Below are 15436 nucleotides of genomic sequence, written 5' to 3' on the forward strand. Positions count from 1 at the left end.
CTACCCCCACCTTATCCTATCTCTGCACACAGCAACTACCAAGATCTTGTCTACAGAGGTCAGGAGCTAGGGAGGGCTCTTATATCCTGCAGCATGTGGGCTCATTGTCCTCAAAGGTTTGGATGCAATTAAAGCTAATTGGTCTTCCGAACCCTGACTCAAGATAGCTACGGGGTGAGGAGAGGAGTGGAGGTGGGGGGTTGGGGTAGAGCTGGCTCCTCAGAGTCACATACCAGGCTCTCTTCAGTTGGTGGAGCTCAAGTATCTTGAATCTGATTCAAATGTTAAGGGACAGGGGTCCATGCTCATGACCCAAAGAAATGGGGCTTGTTCCAGCCCCCAGATGACAAAGTCACGTTGCAGAACTAGCATATGATGGTTACATTCCCACCCCTGATGGCTATGGCAAATGCTCCCTTGCTAATGTAGAATCAAGCCCCGGGCTTGTGCTATAAAAACAAGCCACTCTGCCAAAAGAGCTCACAACATCTTACAGTAAAATCGAAAGTTTATAACAAATAGATTCTCTTGCAGTTTGCAGGCTGAGTTCGAAGATGACCCTCATAAAGCCTGTCCCCTGGAGTGCCGTTTTCACATAAAATGTCCCTGGCGTGTGGTTTGCTTTTAACTAGCAGAACTTGGCAAATGAAGAGATTTTTTTCTCAGATGTAATTGAGATTCCGAGTTAGCTCATTTTCAGCTAGTTCAAGAAGAGACATTCCGGGTCTCAGCAACCCTGTCTTTGTCAGATGGAGACAAAAGCCCTTTTAAGAAGAGTTGACCACCTCCCTCCCATTAGAGGCTCTTCTTGATGATGGAATCAGGCATGTTGCAGAAGTCTACATGGAAACCAGCAGATAGTCTCTAGGACTTGTAGAGACATCTAGGTCATGAGGTCAGCCTCCAGTTGACGGACAGCAAAATGTTGGTGGTTCCATCCATACAGGCATGGGGAAACAAAGTCTGCCAACAAGCTCGACAATCACAGAAGACAAGTCTTTCCATGTCAACCCTCCAGATGACAAAGCAGTCCAGCTATTGTCTTCACTGTGACTTGTGATGTCCCAAGCAAAGAATCATTCCTGGATTCCCGGCCCAAAAAAACGAAGAGGCAAATAAATAGCGTGGCAGGCTTTTTGAAAATCTCATGTTTTATTTAATACCTTGCTTTGGAGGTCCTTCTGAGCATAGCAACAAGGCAATCTAAAGGGGAAAGACTGGTAAATTTGACTTTACCAATGTGATGGGTTTGTGTGACACTATAGAACCCAAATGAAGTTTTAAAACGATATTATCACTTCTAAAAATGACACACTAGAAAAAGGTAATAAAATATATGGCAGGTGAGCATTAAAAACACAATGATATGAAGAGTTTTGGGCAGAAGAGAAATGCATGTGGGGAGAGAAGGTGGTCCATGGGAGTATAGGTTTCCATGGAGACCACAGGCATCAGGTTCTCCTGAACCTGGAGTTACAGGCGACTGAGAACCAAGCACTAGATGTGGGTGCTGGGAACTGAGCTCAGGGACTCTACAAGAGCAGAGTGTGCTTCTAACTACTGGCCACATCTCTGATCCATAAAGAGCTTGCTCAATCAATATAGACAAGTATCTTATGGAGAAAAAAAGGCAATGGTTCTTCTCAAAGACCAGATATATGAAGGGCCAACCAGCATGCATAACTGCCAAGAAATGCAAACAAAACATTAAAAACATTAAAACATTACTTTCCACCTACCAGAGGCATAGAGATGAGCGATATCAACTCCAGCTGCTGGAGTTGAGGCTTTCTATTGGTGAGAGCGTAAATTGAGTTCCCAGCAAAGCATAGTTCAATACATACAGTTTTCATTCCAACAACCTTATGGCTATGAATTTAATCTAACAACTGCACATCTTTCTACAGACTTGTGTAAGGAAAAACCTGGAAACACTTTAGCTATATATGCATGGTAGAATACAATTAAACAAACCACGGTATAGACTTGTAAGTCAGTCACTACTGACAGGCCCAGGAAATACTGAGGGGTGAAAGCACATCACAAAACACTTCCTTCTGGGGGAACCTGAACAATGTTCTCAAAAGGTAGGGATATCAAGGCTTATACCAACATAGCCACCACAACTGAGGTGACCCATTCTCCCTGCACCCACAGCATGCAATGCTCAATGCTTTAAACATGGATTTGCTGTGGGCTGCAAAGTTGGCGGGGTTAAGAGCGCTTATTGCTCTTGCAGAGGATCCAGTACAGTTCCCAAAACCCACGTGGTGGTTCATAACCATCCATAACTCCAGTTTCAGGGGATCTAATGCCCTCGTTTGACATACACACATGCAAAATACTCATACACAAAAATAAATCTTTAAAAGTTGATTTGCTTCATTTTATCTTTCAGTGCATAAACATAAATTTAAAAAGTGCTCTCCTTCCCTTCAGAAGCCAGCACCTGGCCTAGACAATGACTGTCAAAGGCAGAGGTCTTTAGACTGCTATGACCAGTGGTTCATAGAAGAGAATGGAAAAACAGATCTTGAAAATCAGAATAAAAGTTTGGCAATCAAAGGGGTCCACTCAGCATTGCTTTTTACTTCCTCTCAAATAAATTTAAATATGACCTTTATTCCAAGCTGGCGTGGAATTTCAGGATAATCACCACTACCTGGGCGTTATCTCAGCTGCTCTGCTGCAATTCCAGGTCTTCTAACACTACTCCATTTCCCCTAATCTCCACTCATTCACTTGGCTGTTTGTGGCTCCTTCAAGAAGTGATGGGTAGTGGTACTTAATAGTCAAAAGACAGGCATGGGGGACTCATGGCCAGGTAACACAGACGCTAACAATAAGGTAATATAAAGCTGACATGATATTGTTTGGAAATATAAAGACGTGGTTTTCCCAAAACCAAAGAGGCAGTCTACAAATTACCTCAGCAGCTAATTCAAGGGTCAGCAAGTGCCAGGGAAGAAAACTAGGCTTGCGTCAAAACATTCAAGTCCACATCCGTTTCTCCCTTTAAAATAGGGACCCGAAACCCCTGACCTTTCTACTTCACAGAACCTAGTGAAGATGGAATGAAAGAGGTGCCGGGTGTATAGCTAAGGGTGTACCTACAAACTTTGCACACACACACACACACACAACCATAACAGTCCAAAGTGAGTGAGTTTGTTCCATGACTGGGTAATACCTCAATTCCAATTCCCAATCTGGAAGCTAACTTAAAACCAGATCTAAGACGTTCCTGTGGTGGTCATGTGGGAAAGAATCTTCCTCCACCCCGACATTAGGATCTATATTTTAAAGACTACATTTTGTGTGTGTGTATGTCTGTGTATATGTATGGGCATACACATGCCACAGAACACATTTTGTGTGCGTGTATGTCTGTGTATATGTATGGGCATACACATGCCACAGAACACATGTGGCATTCCGAGCACAATCTGTAAGGATCAGCTTTCTCCGTCCACTGCGTAGGTCCCCAGGCTTCATCTCAGGTCGCCAGGCTGAGCCATGTCTCTGGCTCCAGATCTAGCTGTAGTGAGTGGGACTCAGGAGCCAGCTCAGCACCGTACTCTACAAGTATCCCTTGTCCTCCGTTAACTGGGAATCCAATTAAGGAGGGGGCAGAGGTCTTATGCTGTAAAATTTCTTTCTTCGAGCTTATGGGAAAACAGCGGGGAAATGCCCACCACCTGCTCCTGTTGTGTTTGTGCGCAGATCGACTCCGTCGTAAGCTAGAACAATCAGAGGAAATAACAAAGTCTGTGTGTTTGCTGTTTTTGCAGCTGTAAATGCACTGTTTTTACATTTCTACACTGCACGACAAGCTAATAATTTACTTAACACAGTGATTGAACCAGAGCTTTTTTTTTTTTTTTGAGAGGTGAGATTTCTTCCTTTCAGTGGCAATTATGCTAAAACCCCACATGGGCAACTACATCTTGGACAGTTATCCTAGAATGCAAAATTAGGGAGTGCTGGAAATATTGGTCCCACGTAACTCAAAGGACAGAGAACTAGCAAGACCGGCAGCTGGCACTGAATACACAAGTCTGGCTTGCCCCCCTCTGCCTGGCTTTTCCCAGTTGAGTAGAACTAGCCCCACCCTCCAGGTTGGAGCAGCTTTATGAGCAGTTCAATCGTGTTTCAGTCTGTTTTCTGTTCTAACAGAACAGCTGAGTATAGTGATTTACAAAGCACAAAGGAGCTGTTAACTTGGGTTCTGGCTCAGGAGCCTGGGAAGCCCAAGGACATGACCCAGGCATCTTCACAACTTCTGATGGGTCTCTTGATGTTTCACATGAAGGATGGACTCACAAGTATCCCATGCTCTTGTGGGAACTAAGCCAATCCCAGAAGAGAGGGGGAAAAGGTATTAACACCGCTAATACTCAATTCAGTTTGTAAAGGTCCCACACCAATCAAATTTCACCATGAGACAAAACAGATATAAGTCATAATCACTGGGCAACTCAGCTATGACCTCTACCCACAAACACCCTGCAAGCCAGCAGAGAACACACCAGTCATGGTCCTGGAAAGATTGTCTGTCTTCCTAGGGACCACAGGGGTGCACAGTTCCAGGACCACACTGTGTTCCACTTTGAGGCTGTACTATGTAACCACATGTCCTTCCCTCCCCCTGTGCTTTGGATTCTGTAGGTCTAGTGAGGGAGGGAGGGAGGGAGGGAGGAGGAAGAGAGAAGCCACAGCCTTGGAGCTAAGCTGTGGTTAGAGAAGAAGCTGAAGAATACCAACTGGGTTTTTAAAGTCAAACTGAATACACTATGTGTATATTCACTATGTGGACAGTAGGCCAGCCCTGCCTATAGCTAATGTTCATGGGCCTCGACATTGTCTCAGTCACGGTTACTGAGGTGTAGCTAAGGTATGTCAATCACCATGATCCCCCCCTCTCCCAACACTCATGCAGATTCTGGTCGTGAACTGGATGGATGCTGCTTTAACCCACTGTTTCTACATTACAGCCAAACCCAAATTTCTCAAGGGAGGCAGAGAACAATTTCATAGATGGTGAGACAAAACCAAAACCAAACCAAGGAAAGAATGGGCAAAATTATAGAATGTGTTTTACTGGAAAGTAGGCATTACTTTTGATCTCACATAAACAACTAGAATTTTATCAAAGCCAGGCTGCCTAACAGTCATGCAGGGAACCCGAGAGGGTGGCCACATTACTGTATTTTCTAATTAGTTCATCAGTAAATTGTAGGGAAGGGCTAATTCTAAAACGCTTGAAACATTTGTTCATGATACTTTTCTTTATCCAGCGACCTCCTTCACAAAACCAAGTTCCAGCCCAGACTTAAGTCCATCTCATCACCTACTGTGAAAGAATGAACCCTGAACTAATTAGCAGGGGTACCTAAAGTAAGATCCAGCAACTCCACATCTCAGGGTCTATGGCCTGGGCACAGCCAGTGTCTACAGGAGCTGATTCTCAGGGCTGTGGCCTGTGGTCAGTATGGGAGCTGACTCTCAGAGCTGTGACCTGTGGTCAGTATTACACTGGGCATGAGTCTCAAGTTCATGGACACACACTGATCCTGAAAGCATGAAGCACATAAAACAGTTCCCAAGTTTTCTCCTTCTGGAAAATTCCATAGAGATAGGGTTGGTGCCATCTTGAATTCAGGGGTGAGGCCATGCTGGGATGGAGAAGGTTTCAGGTTCACACAAGGGCTCTGGATGGAAGTCACACAGCCCAGGCACCTGAAAAGCTGTAGAAACAGCTGTCCATCATAAGGCAGTATTTCCAGGCGGTGCGCACCAGCCATCTAGACATAGAGGAGGAAGAGAAGGCATAAACATTGCACACTCTGTTTCTTCACTGCGTGCCCCTCCAGTACAGCACACATGGATATCTGCCAGCAGGGTCCCCGCGATGAAGCTGCATAGATCAGCCTGCCTGCTGGAGTAACTGGGCTGTCATCACTATCCCTACTTTTCCCCTGATCAGGGCATCCTCTTCCTGGGTGCCAATTTGTTGGAGAAGAGGCTGCTTGTTGGTTACCAGCAGTTTAGCCCCCAAATAATCACACAGAAATTGTATCAATTAAATCACTGCTTGGCCCATTAGCTCTAGCTTCTTATTGGCTAACTCTTACATATTAATTTAACCCATTTCTATTCATCTGTGTATTGCCACGTGGCTGTGGCTTACTGGCTAAAGTTCCAGCATCTGACTCCTGCAGGGATACATGGCTTCTCCTTGACTACGCCCTCTTTCTCCCAGCATTCAGTTTAGTTTTCCCTGTCTACTGTTATTCTGCTCTGTGCAGGCCCAAGACAGTTACTTTATTAACCAGTGGTATTCACAGCATGCAGAGGGAAACCCCACATCACCTTCCTTCTCCCAGCTTCGAGGTTAGTCATGCCGGCTTACCTGCTGCCTGTGCTCTGACCACCCTCATGCCCAGCTGTCCGGCATGACTCCCACCCCAGCCTCCCCTCCGTTCCACTCATTCTTCAAAAGTGACGGTCTCACATACCACACCGCTGAGAAGGAGAGGAATGCAAGAACGGTCACAAAAGCCACAGAGCCCAGCCCGACGCCCACCATCTGCTGCGGTGTGAGGGACGAGTCTGTGGGAAGAAACCGTAAGATGAGCCTGGAGCACGTCCCACCACGGTCCCCCCCAGGAGCTAGCCATCCAACTGTGAGCACTCTCCTTTAACCCAGAGCTGGGCTCCAGTTAACAAAGAATCCCAAGAATGCCTCACAGTGCCTCTGTGTCCCCAACACAGGTCCTGCAGAGGTCAGACCTCAGGAAACCACAGTTTCAAAGAATTTCTAAAAAGGAAGCATAAAACCAGATCATATTAAAGCCTCAAGGCTGGCGGACACACCAAAGCTACACGATACATGCTGTGTGCAGAGCTCCTCTCGGGCCAGTTACACTTGATAGCTTTTTATGAGCCATCTCCTTCCACATGGAAGATGTTACGCTGACATCCTCTGAACTTGGGCTTCGGTGTCAGCCAGCACCAGCGGTCACAAACATGTTTTGTTGAGCAGCAGTGCCTCCATTTCCCCATATTATTAGCAGGACAGTACCTCTCTGCTCTGCTCAGCAGGTTTCTCTAAGGATTTTTTAAAAGTCCACGTAAAAGTGCTTAGAACACATGTGCTATTTGGGGAACATCACATGACAACTCCAGGGAGATCCCTGATTACAAACGGAAAAACACTCACATTTGTGGTGCACATTTGGGCCAAGAGACTTAATGCAGAGCCTTGTGACTTCAGCAAAGGCCCTGTTTCTATTGGGAAACAGCAGCCACTGTGTGACACGCACCATTGTGAGCACCTCACTGGGGTTAACTAGGTCTCCTGTGGTAGTTAATCCTAAATGTCAATTGGATTGGGTTGAGAGACACTTGGGAGCTTAGGAAACTACACTCCTGGGTGTGTCTGTGAGACGGACCTTGGAGAGGGAAGACCTACCCTGGACATGGGCATCACCACCCAATCAACTGGGGCCTGGATGAACAGATGCAGGAGAAGGGGGCTGGCTGGCTGGGGCTTGCCTTCCCTCTCTTTGCTTTCTACAAGAAGAGCAGCCTCCTCCAGCACATACTGCGCTAGTTCATTCAAGTCAGAGCAACAGAGCTAGCCGACCTTAGACAGACACCCCTGGAACCGTGAGCCCCAATACACCTTTCACTCATGAAAGTTGTTTGTTCAGTTACTGTGTTATCCTGATGGAGGAAGGTCATTGGTTAATTAAATAAAGAAGCTGCTTGCCCTGATAGGTTAAAACATAGGTGGGAGGAGTAAACAGAACAGAACTCTGGGAGGAAGAGGAAGTGAGCTCAGAGACTCAACAGCTCTCCTCTCAGGGGCAGACGCCTCAGAGAGACACGATGCTCCACTCTTGCAGGCAGAGGCGAGAGCTCTGCTCTCTGAGGCACACGTGATGAAGCTCCGACCCAGGATGGACGTAGGCTAGAATCTTCCCGGTAAGCGCACCTTGAGGTGCTACACACAGATGATTAGAAATGGGCTAGTCCAGGTGCAAGAGTTAGCCTAGAAGAGGCTAGATAGAAATGGGCCAAGCAGTGCTTAAAAGAATACAGTGTCCGTGTAATTATTTCGGGTAAAGCTAGCCTTGCGGGCAGCGGGGTGCTGGAGACGCAGCCCCGCCGCTCCTATTACAACATTATCCTGATGAAAAAATGAACTCATCCAGCTCCTAATAAATTCTTATACTGAGGACCATTGTTAGTCCCTCTTTACAGATGAGGGGCTGGGGCACAGAGTAATTACACACAGCTCAGATGTCTAGGACCAGCTTAAGGGCAATTTGGTCCCAGTGGAAACTCTGTGGGGTCCCTGGCACCCACAGGTACAGCCATAGACTACACTGCTTTTAACAGTCAAGCGAAACTCACTATCCCAGGAAGTGTTGTTGCAAGACTTTCTAGAAAACATAGTATACATCTATAATTCCAGCACTTGGGAAGCTGAGGCAGGAGTCTCATGAGTTTGAGGCCAACCTGGGTTGCATAGTTAGACCATATCTTAAAATGACAACGACAACAAAAAAAAGAAAGAAAGAAAAAGAATTATATTTTGTGTATTCAGACCCAGAGGGTCTGGACACTTTACAAAGCGAAACTGTCAAATAGAAAGAGGAGCGGTGAGGAAATTGGAAGTGACTTGTATCTTAAATATAAGAAGATTTGATCACAGGACATAAAGACAGTAGAATGTTATCATAGGGAAGAATATGCTAGAACAAAACCAAGTGTGTAGGAACAAAGCCAGCTCCCTGTCAAGCCATTTCACAGCTTGAACACTAGAATGATGGTGTCCAAGTCTCTGTCTCAATACCATCCCTTTCTCCCGGTGGAACTTCAAACCAGCGCATCAGCAGTGTGTGTTAGTTTCCTTACCGAGGAGTGCTCTAAGCACATGGAAACTGTAACCACAACACCCAGCTTCAGGGTGACTGTGAGAAATAATGACATGAAACAGCCAGTCACCCAGCAAACAATCAACAAGTGTCAGTTACTGTTAACCATTGTTCCCATTGTTGTGTAACTGTTTCAAATGAGTGAAACAATAAATTACCTATAACTGGTAAAGAGAAAAGAATGCCTAATCAGAAGAAAGTGTCTGATTACTAAAGCTTATTTCATATACCAACATAAAACTCAGGTAAAGACTTAAATGGAAATATAAAAGAACGGAAAAATGTTGGTGAACGTCTATATAACATTAAAGTGGGTGAGAATTGTCTGGTTACATTTATCAAATCTGGAGCCCTCTAGACTTAACCGCATTCATAAAGCATGTGTTTTATATACACAAAATTACCATTTGTAAGATTAAAAAGCGCCATTTGCACAATTAGTGAGGTTTGGGGTTTTTAAGAGAAAATGCTGCCTTTAATCCCTGGGCTTGAGAGGCAGAGGCAGGCAGATCTCTGAGTTCAAACCCAAGCTGCTCTACACAGCGAGTTCCAGGACAGTCAGGGCTACACAGAGAAACCCTGCCTCAAAATAGAACAAAAATAAACAAACAAAAAGTAAGAGAGAGAGAGACACACACACACAGAGAGAGAGAGAGAGAGAGAGAGAGAGAGAGAGAGAGAGAGAGAGAGAGAATTCAGCGTTGGAGACGGGGTGGGGGGTGAGGAGAGGCGGGTATTTTCACTGAGAGCTTCACACAGCTAACCCTCCTCTCCAGTTTTCGTTATCAATTTTTTCCCTTATATCTTCCCCATATACTTCCTCCACATTTTAATCTTTGCTAAATGAAAACACTGAACCGAAGGACTGTGGGCTGGAGTCCACGCTGTGTGAGTCCTGGATTTCTATTCATTCATCGGGAGTTACTAGTTTGGTGACGTCAGCTTTGCATCATCAGATGGGCCCACTTCTAGGCCCGATTACAGCCCTCCTATCCCCTGTGTCCACAGGGGCGTTGTTAACTGTTGCCAGAAGTCAGGATACACCCTTGTCTGCCTGACTTCCTTGGCCGCTGAATGAGACGGAAGGAGGGACACCTAAGTGACCTCATGCTCTGAGCTGACTCACTAGAAACACTGTCACTGCTGCTATCAGAGAGAGCCAAGCCATCCCGTGACGAACTGGCCTGCCCTTCACTTTACGCTATCTTCGGGAACACTTTCGGGTGGTGCCTCCTTTGTACAAAGTCCTTGTCCACTCCCCGGTCCCAACCTTCTCCTCCAGATCTCACAAAGGTCATCTGCAGTTGTTTATCTGACTATGTGCAAACTGTGTGGACCTGCTCTGGTGCGCTTCATGGAAGTGAAGGGGCATCACCCACTCACAATCCAAAATGACAGAGGCAAAGTCGGAGCCTGGGAATCCAGCTTCCCCCAGACCATCCACCCATAGCATCCTCCTCAGAAGTGGACCCACTTAATCCTTGCTACAGACACTATTATTAAAGGGCGACCTGTGGGGCTCACGCGGAGGATGACTAAGAGGTTAAGAACACTCGTGGCTCCTCCAGAGGACGGGAACTCAGCTCCCAGTGCCCTTGTTGGGCAGCAGCTCATAGCCCCCCACACCTCCAGCTACGAGGATCTGACACTCTCTTCTTGCCTCTGAGAGTGCTGCACTCATATGGCACATACTCACACAGACACAGGCACACGCGTAAACGAAAAGAAATAAGGAGTGGCCTTGATTTATTTGCACAGTATCATCTGGGCTTCGGCTCCCAACATGATGTCCAGTTCTTGGTTACAGGGCTTTGGGCTCACTTTGCATACAGACTCTGAATCTAAGCACACTCGTGTCTCTCTCTCTCTCTCTCTCTCTCTCTCTCTCTCTCTCTCTCTCTCTCTCTCTCTCTCTCTCTCTCTCTCTCTCTCTCTCTCTCTCTCTCTGTGTGTGTGTGTGTGTAGCCTCCAAGAATGCCTTACTAATAAAATTTACAAGTGGCCAATTTGGATTATAGTTTTTTATAGTCTTGCCATCTCTGGCTCCACGCCCTTCCACATGCTGTGGGACCTTTGATTTTCCTTTCCTTCTGAATCATCTGTAGAATATTCTCTTGGAAACTCGGCTGAGTGACTCATGCGCCGTGTTAGTCATTCTTAGAGAAAGTAAATACCTTTGAACCATAACCCTCTTCTCCACAGACTCTGCTCTCGGACTAAACAGTGAACCAGCCTCTCTTTAAACCGTCCCTGATAGGTCACACAGGTGCTGAAGAGGAAGTTAGACCCTGCGACAACCTTGATGACTTCCTCCTGGTGTTGACACGTTGTTTGCAGAGCTGTGCGCAGGTCTGATCACTTCCCGAAAGCAACAGTTGCCATCAAACGCTACAAATAAATTAGCACCGTGACTCAGGCTGGCTTGGGACAGACATATCCAGAGAGCAGTTGCTGCATCAGTTTGAGCACAGAAGGGCAAGAGTAATGATACAGTGTGTTTAATTTCTATGTGTTATTTTCGGGTCTTCTTATTTAAGTTCCCTGCAAGGGGGCAGGGACTAGAAAAGGGGAGCAAAGCAGGAAATAAACTCAGAGGTAATTAATGTTTGATAAAACAGCAACGATGCCGGATCCGTTTTATTGTAACTTAACACACTGCCGTAAGTTTAGATAGTTCTAAGTCCACTGATTGGCTTGCAGTTCTGTGGTTCCAGGTTCAGATCCACTGTGACAGGTTCTCTGCTCAGCCCCGTCTCAGGGCTGGACTCGGGGTGCTGAAGGGCCCTCCTTTCCTTCTGGAGGGAGGCTCTGCAGAGGAGTGTGTGCCCTAGTTCATCTCGCTGTCGGCCAAATGTGCGTGCATGCGTGCGTGCATGCGTGGTGTGTGTGTGTGTGTGTGTGTGTGTGTGTGTGTGTGTGTGTGTGTGTGTGTGTATAGAAAGAGAGAGAGCCCAGTATCCCTAGGGTACTGATTCCAGAAAACCTTCCCCTAAGATACCAGAATTTTGTAATATTAAAGTCTCACAAGAACTGTGTTTGCATATAACCTATCTACAAACCCTTTCGTACTTTTCATTTGTCTCTGGATTACTTAGAACAGTGCAAACAACGTAAATGCTCTGCCGACAGCTGATCCACTGTATCGTTTTCGGATAATGACAAGGGAAAGGCCCACCTCCGCGATCTCCATCTGCAGTTGATGGAATCCCCAGATGCAGAACCCTGGAGTCAAGCCCTGGCTGACTTTTGGGTACCTGCACGTCCACCTTAAGCTTGTAGCTTGCAGTTTTTCTCTGTTTATTTAATTTGACAAGTATTAAATCTGCGCTCCATAGAACGGACGGCTGCCTACCTGCTGGATCCAATGCACTCTAAGTGAGCACCTAATGTACGCCAGGCAAGGATCCAGTTTTCTGTTTTCAATGTTCTCTCCAAGTGCCTAAAACCTCATAGAAAAAGACAACTGCTAGCTGCTCTGCAGTGTGGGAGAAGAGTTAAGGAAAAAGAGAGAGGAAGGTGTGGACCCTAAGGAGCTCTGAAGAGCTTCTGGCAGAGGGTGTTTGGTTTTCATCCTGAGCAAGTGAACAGCAGCAAGCACTGGGTCACAGGTAGCTGACAGCGCATTTGGGTGGGAGAAATCGAGTCGCTGTGTGAGCCGAGGCCTCAAAGAGAAAGGCAGAGAATAGCTAGGACGCCCATCTGAATGGAGGAGGAGGAGAGAAGCGATCATCTGAAGCTGCGTTGGTGTCAAACCGAGGCCTCAAGACACAGGCTGGAAAGCAATGGGAAAGCCCAGAAGAGGCTACCAAAGGCAATGCTAGCATGAGCAGTGCAGTTTCCACGTGAGTCCGGCGGCAGCAGGCAGGCTGGGAGGAAGAGGGGAAACCTGAACTCCTGTAACGGGAGATGGACGAGGAGGCTTTGCCATCTGTCTGTGAGGCAGGGTAAGAGGCCCGAGCTCTGAATGACCAGAATTGAAAGCCAGTGCAGCCTGCAGGCTGGAAGAGAACTGGAGAGTCACCGGTGACTTGGGTTTCACTCCTGTGTCTGCAGAATGCCCTGGATATAGCTTGCCATCATCTGCGCGACTCAGGAAATCACAGGCTCACAGTACTTTGTGGCTGGAAGGAATCTCAGCCCAGGCAGAAGCAACTGAGGACCAGCCAAGTTAAATACCATTTCAAAGACGCTGTCTGATTGGGAACTTGACAGAGGCAAGGACGCCCAGGACTTGGCATTTGACATCAAATGCAGTTCCCTGGCTCTAAAGCTTTCTTGCTGGTGGCACTGTGCAAAATATAAATACAAAACTCAGCACTGGCCAAAGCCAGAATAGGGTCAAGGCTGTGCATGAAGGAGCTGGAATGACTTGGGGACAAAGCTGGATCACACTTCTCTCCAAATTACCTTCTGAAGTGGGAGTGTCCTATTAGAGTTATTATTGCTGTGACGGAACACTGTGACCAAAAAGCAAGCTGGGGAGGAAAGGGTTTATTTGGCTTACACGTCCACATTTTAGTCCATTATTGAAGAAGGCCAGGACAGAAACTCAAACAGAGCAGGGACCTGATGGCAGGAGCTGATGCAGAAGCCGTGGAGGAAAGCTGCTCACTGGCTTGCTCCCCACGGCTTGCTCAGCCTGCTTTCTTATAGAACCCAGGACCACCAAGAATGGCACCACCCATAATGGGCTGGGCCTCCCAGATCAGTCACTAACTGAGGCTCTCTCCTCTCCAGTGACTGCAGCTTGAGTCAGGTTAACAGAAAACTAGCCAGCATAGGTCTCCACTGTTTATTTATTTATCATCATTGTTGTCATCATCGTTTGAGTTTTTGAGACAAGGTCTCTCTATGTTTGTAGCCTTGGCTGTCCAGGAACTCACTATGTCGATCTCACTATGTAGACTAGGCTGATCTCGAACTCAGAGATCCGCCTGCCTCTTCTCCTGAGTGTTGGGATTAAAGGTTCTCAGTACTGATTCTCAAGGATGCAGAGGAAAGGACGCTTGCAAAAGCCACTCCGATATTCTCAAAATCCTTCCCAGTTACCACGGAAGAACCACAGCCTCCTCTCTGGCTGTTTTGTCTGCCTGGTTTGAATCTTTCCCAATCATATCAAACAGTTACTGGATAGAGCGGATTCCAGAAGCTGTCGTTTGAAAGCCTGCACGTCTTAATTCGCATCCCTGTTACTTAGAAGAGCTCTATTCTGCCCCTGGAGCTTCGGGGAGGGGACAGGCTGAGAGTGTTTCAGATGTTAGAAATGTGTGATTGCTTCCTGTACCCTTCATTAAACCACTTCAGAAAATCGAGCCCAGCCACACCGCACACACCTCTGGTTAAGACGGCTATCTACAACACAAAAAGGCTGTCAGATAATTCACCTGGCCCAGATCCAAAATCAACTTCTCTACCCTTGTTGAAAAAAGTTTTGAGTGGAGATATAAAGAAGGAAATTCAGATCAAGGGAAAGGCAGACAGACAGAAGCCTCTTTCCCTCCGCCCCTCCTCCACGCGTCCTACTAAGGCCTCTCCTGACAGGGGAACAGAGCATCCATTGTGAAGTTCATCCCTGGCAATCCCCAAAGCAGTTGTGCCTGGCTGCCTCATCACTCCAGTCCACTGTGGCCCGTGACTGTGCTCAGAAGCACGGGTGGGGTGGAAGGAGTTAAAGGGACAGTGTGGTCCAAGGGCAGAGGGCGACATTCCTCAGCCTGCTGCCAGGAAAAGGTCCATACTCAAAGATTATAAATTTAACAAGATTTCTGGGATTAGCTACAACTAATGGAATTCCCGGGAATCAATTCCACTGGCTGGCTGCCTATTGGTTTTAAGAAATGTCCTGCCAGGGAAGCCTAACAAACAACCATCTATGATTACTCAATCCCGGGGGGCAGTTTCCCAACCCCTTGGATAACTCTGTCTGTGGAAAGGGGAAGGTTTTAAACGGCCTAGCGCCCACCCGCAAGAGCCAGCTCTGGAGGAAATAGGACTATCCCATCCGGAAACCTGAGCATGCCCCATGCGGAGGCTTTACCTACCCAGGAGGTGGCCTCTGTCAAAGGCACTGCTATCTGCCATTTGATGTCACATACTGAAGTTTGAGAATGATTACGTGTTCCATGTATCGCGGTTGCACATCTGGATCTGATCAAGAAGAAAGCACAGCTCCCAGATTCCTGGCCTTGGAGCTGGACGCAGCAACCAACCTTTGAACTATATGTCCTTTTTCTACATTCCTTTTGGGTTGTGTTTTTGTTTTCGTTTTTCTATATGTAGGATAGTTCCATTTTGTTAATAAATTATTCTTCTTAATCTATTATAATTACGCATCATTTACCAGTAGAGACAATTCTGAGAAATGTGTCAGTGGGTCATTCTTCATTATAAAAACATCACAGGGGCTGGAGAGATGGCTCAGAGGTTAAGAGCATTGCCTGCTCTTCCAAAGGTCCTGAGTTCAATTCCCAGCAACCACATGGTGGCTCACA

The 15436-nt window shown here is 46.7% G+C and overlaps 1 protein-coding gene across 1 annotated transcript in view; it reads right to left on the reverse strand.

Moving 5' to 3' along the window:
* Positions 1–4827: 4827 nt before the first annotated feature.
* Susd1 (sushi domain containing 1) overlaps positions 4828–15436 on the reverse strand; it is a 126673-nt gene continuing 116064 nt past the window's right edge. Inside the window, exons 16-17 of the mRNA XM_005362390.3 lie at positions 6519–6612; positions 4828–5804 (exon numbers count right to left, since the gene is read on the reverse strand). Coding sequence (XP_005362447.2) covers position 5804; positions 6519–6612 — 95 coding nt within the window. The 3' untranslated portion in view covers positions 4828–5803. The remainder of the gene's footprint in view (positions 5805–6518; positions 6613–15436) is intronic.

This window comes from Microtus ochrogaster, linkage group LG5 (assembly GCF_000317375.1).
Source record: "Microtus ochrogaster isolate Prairie Vole_2 linkage group LG5, MicOch1.0, whole genome shotgun sequence".
Lineage (NCBI taxonomy): Eukaryota > Metazoa > Chordata > Mammalia > Rodentia > Cricetidae > Microtus > Microtus ochrogaster.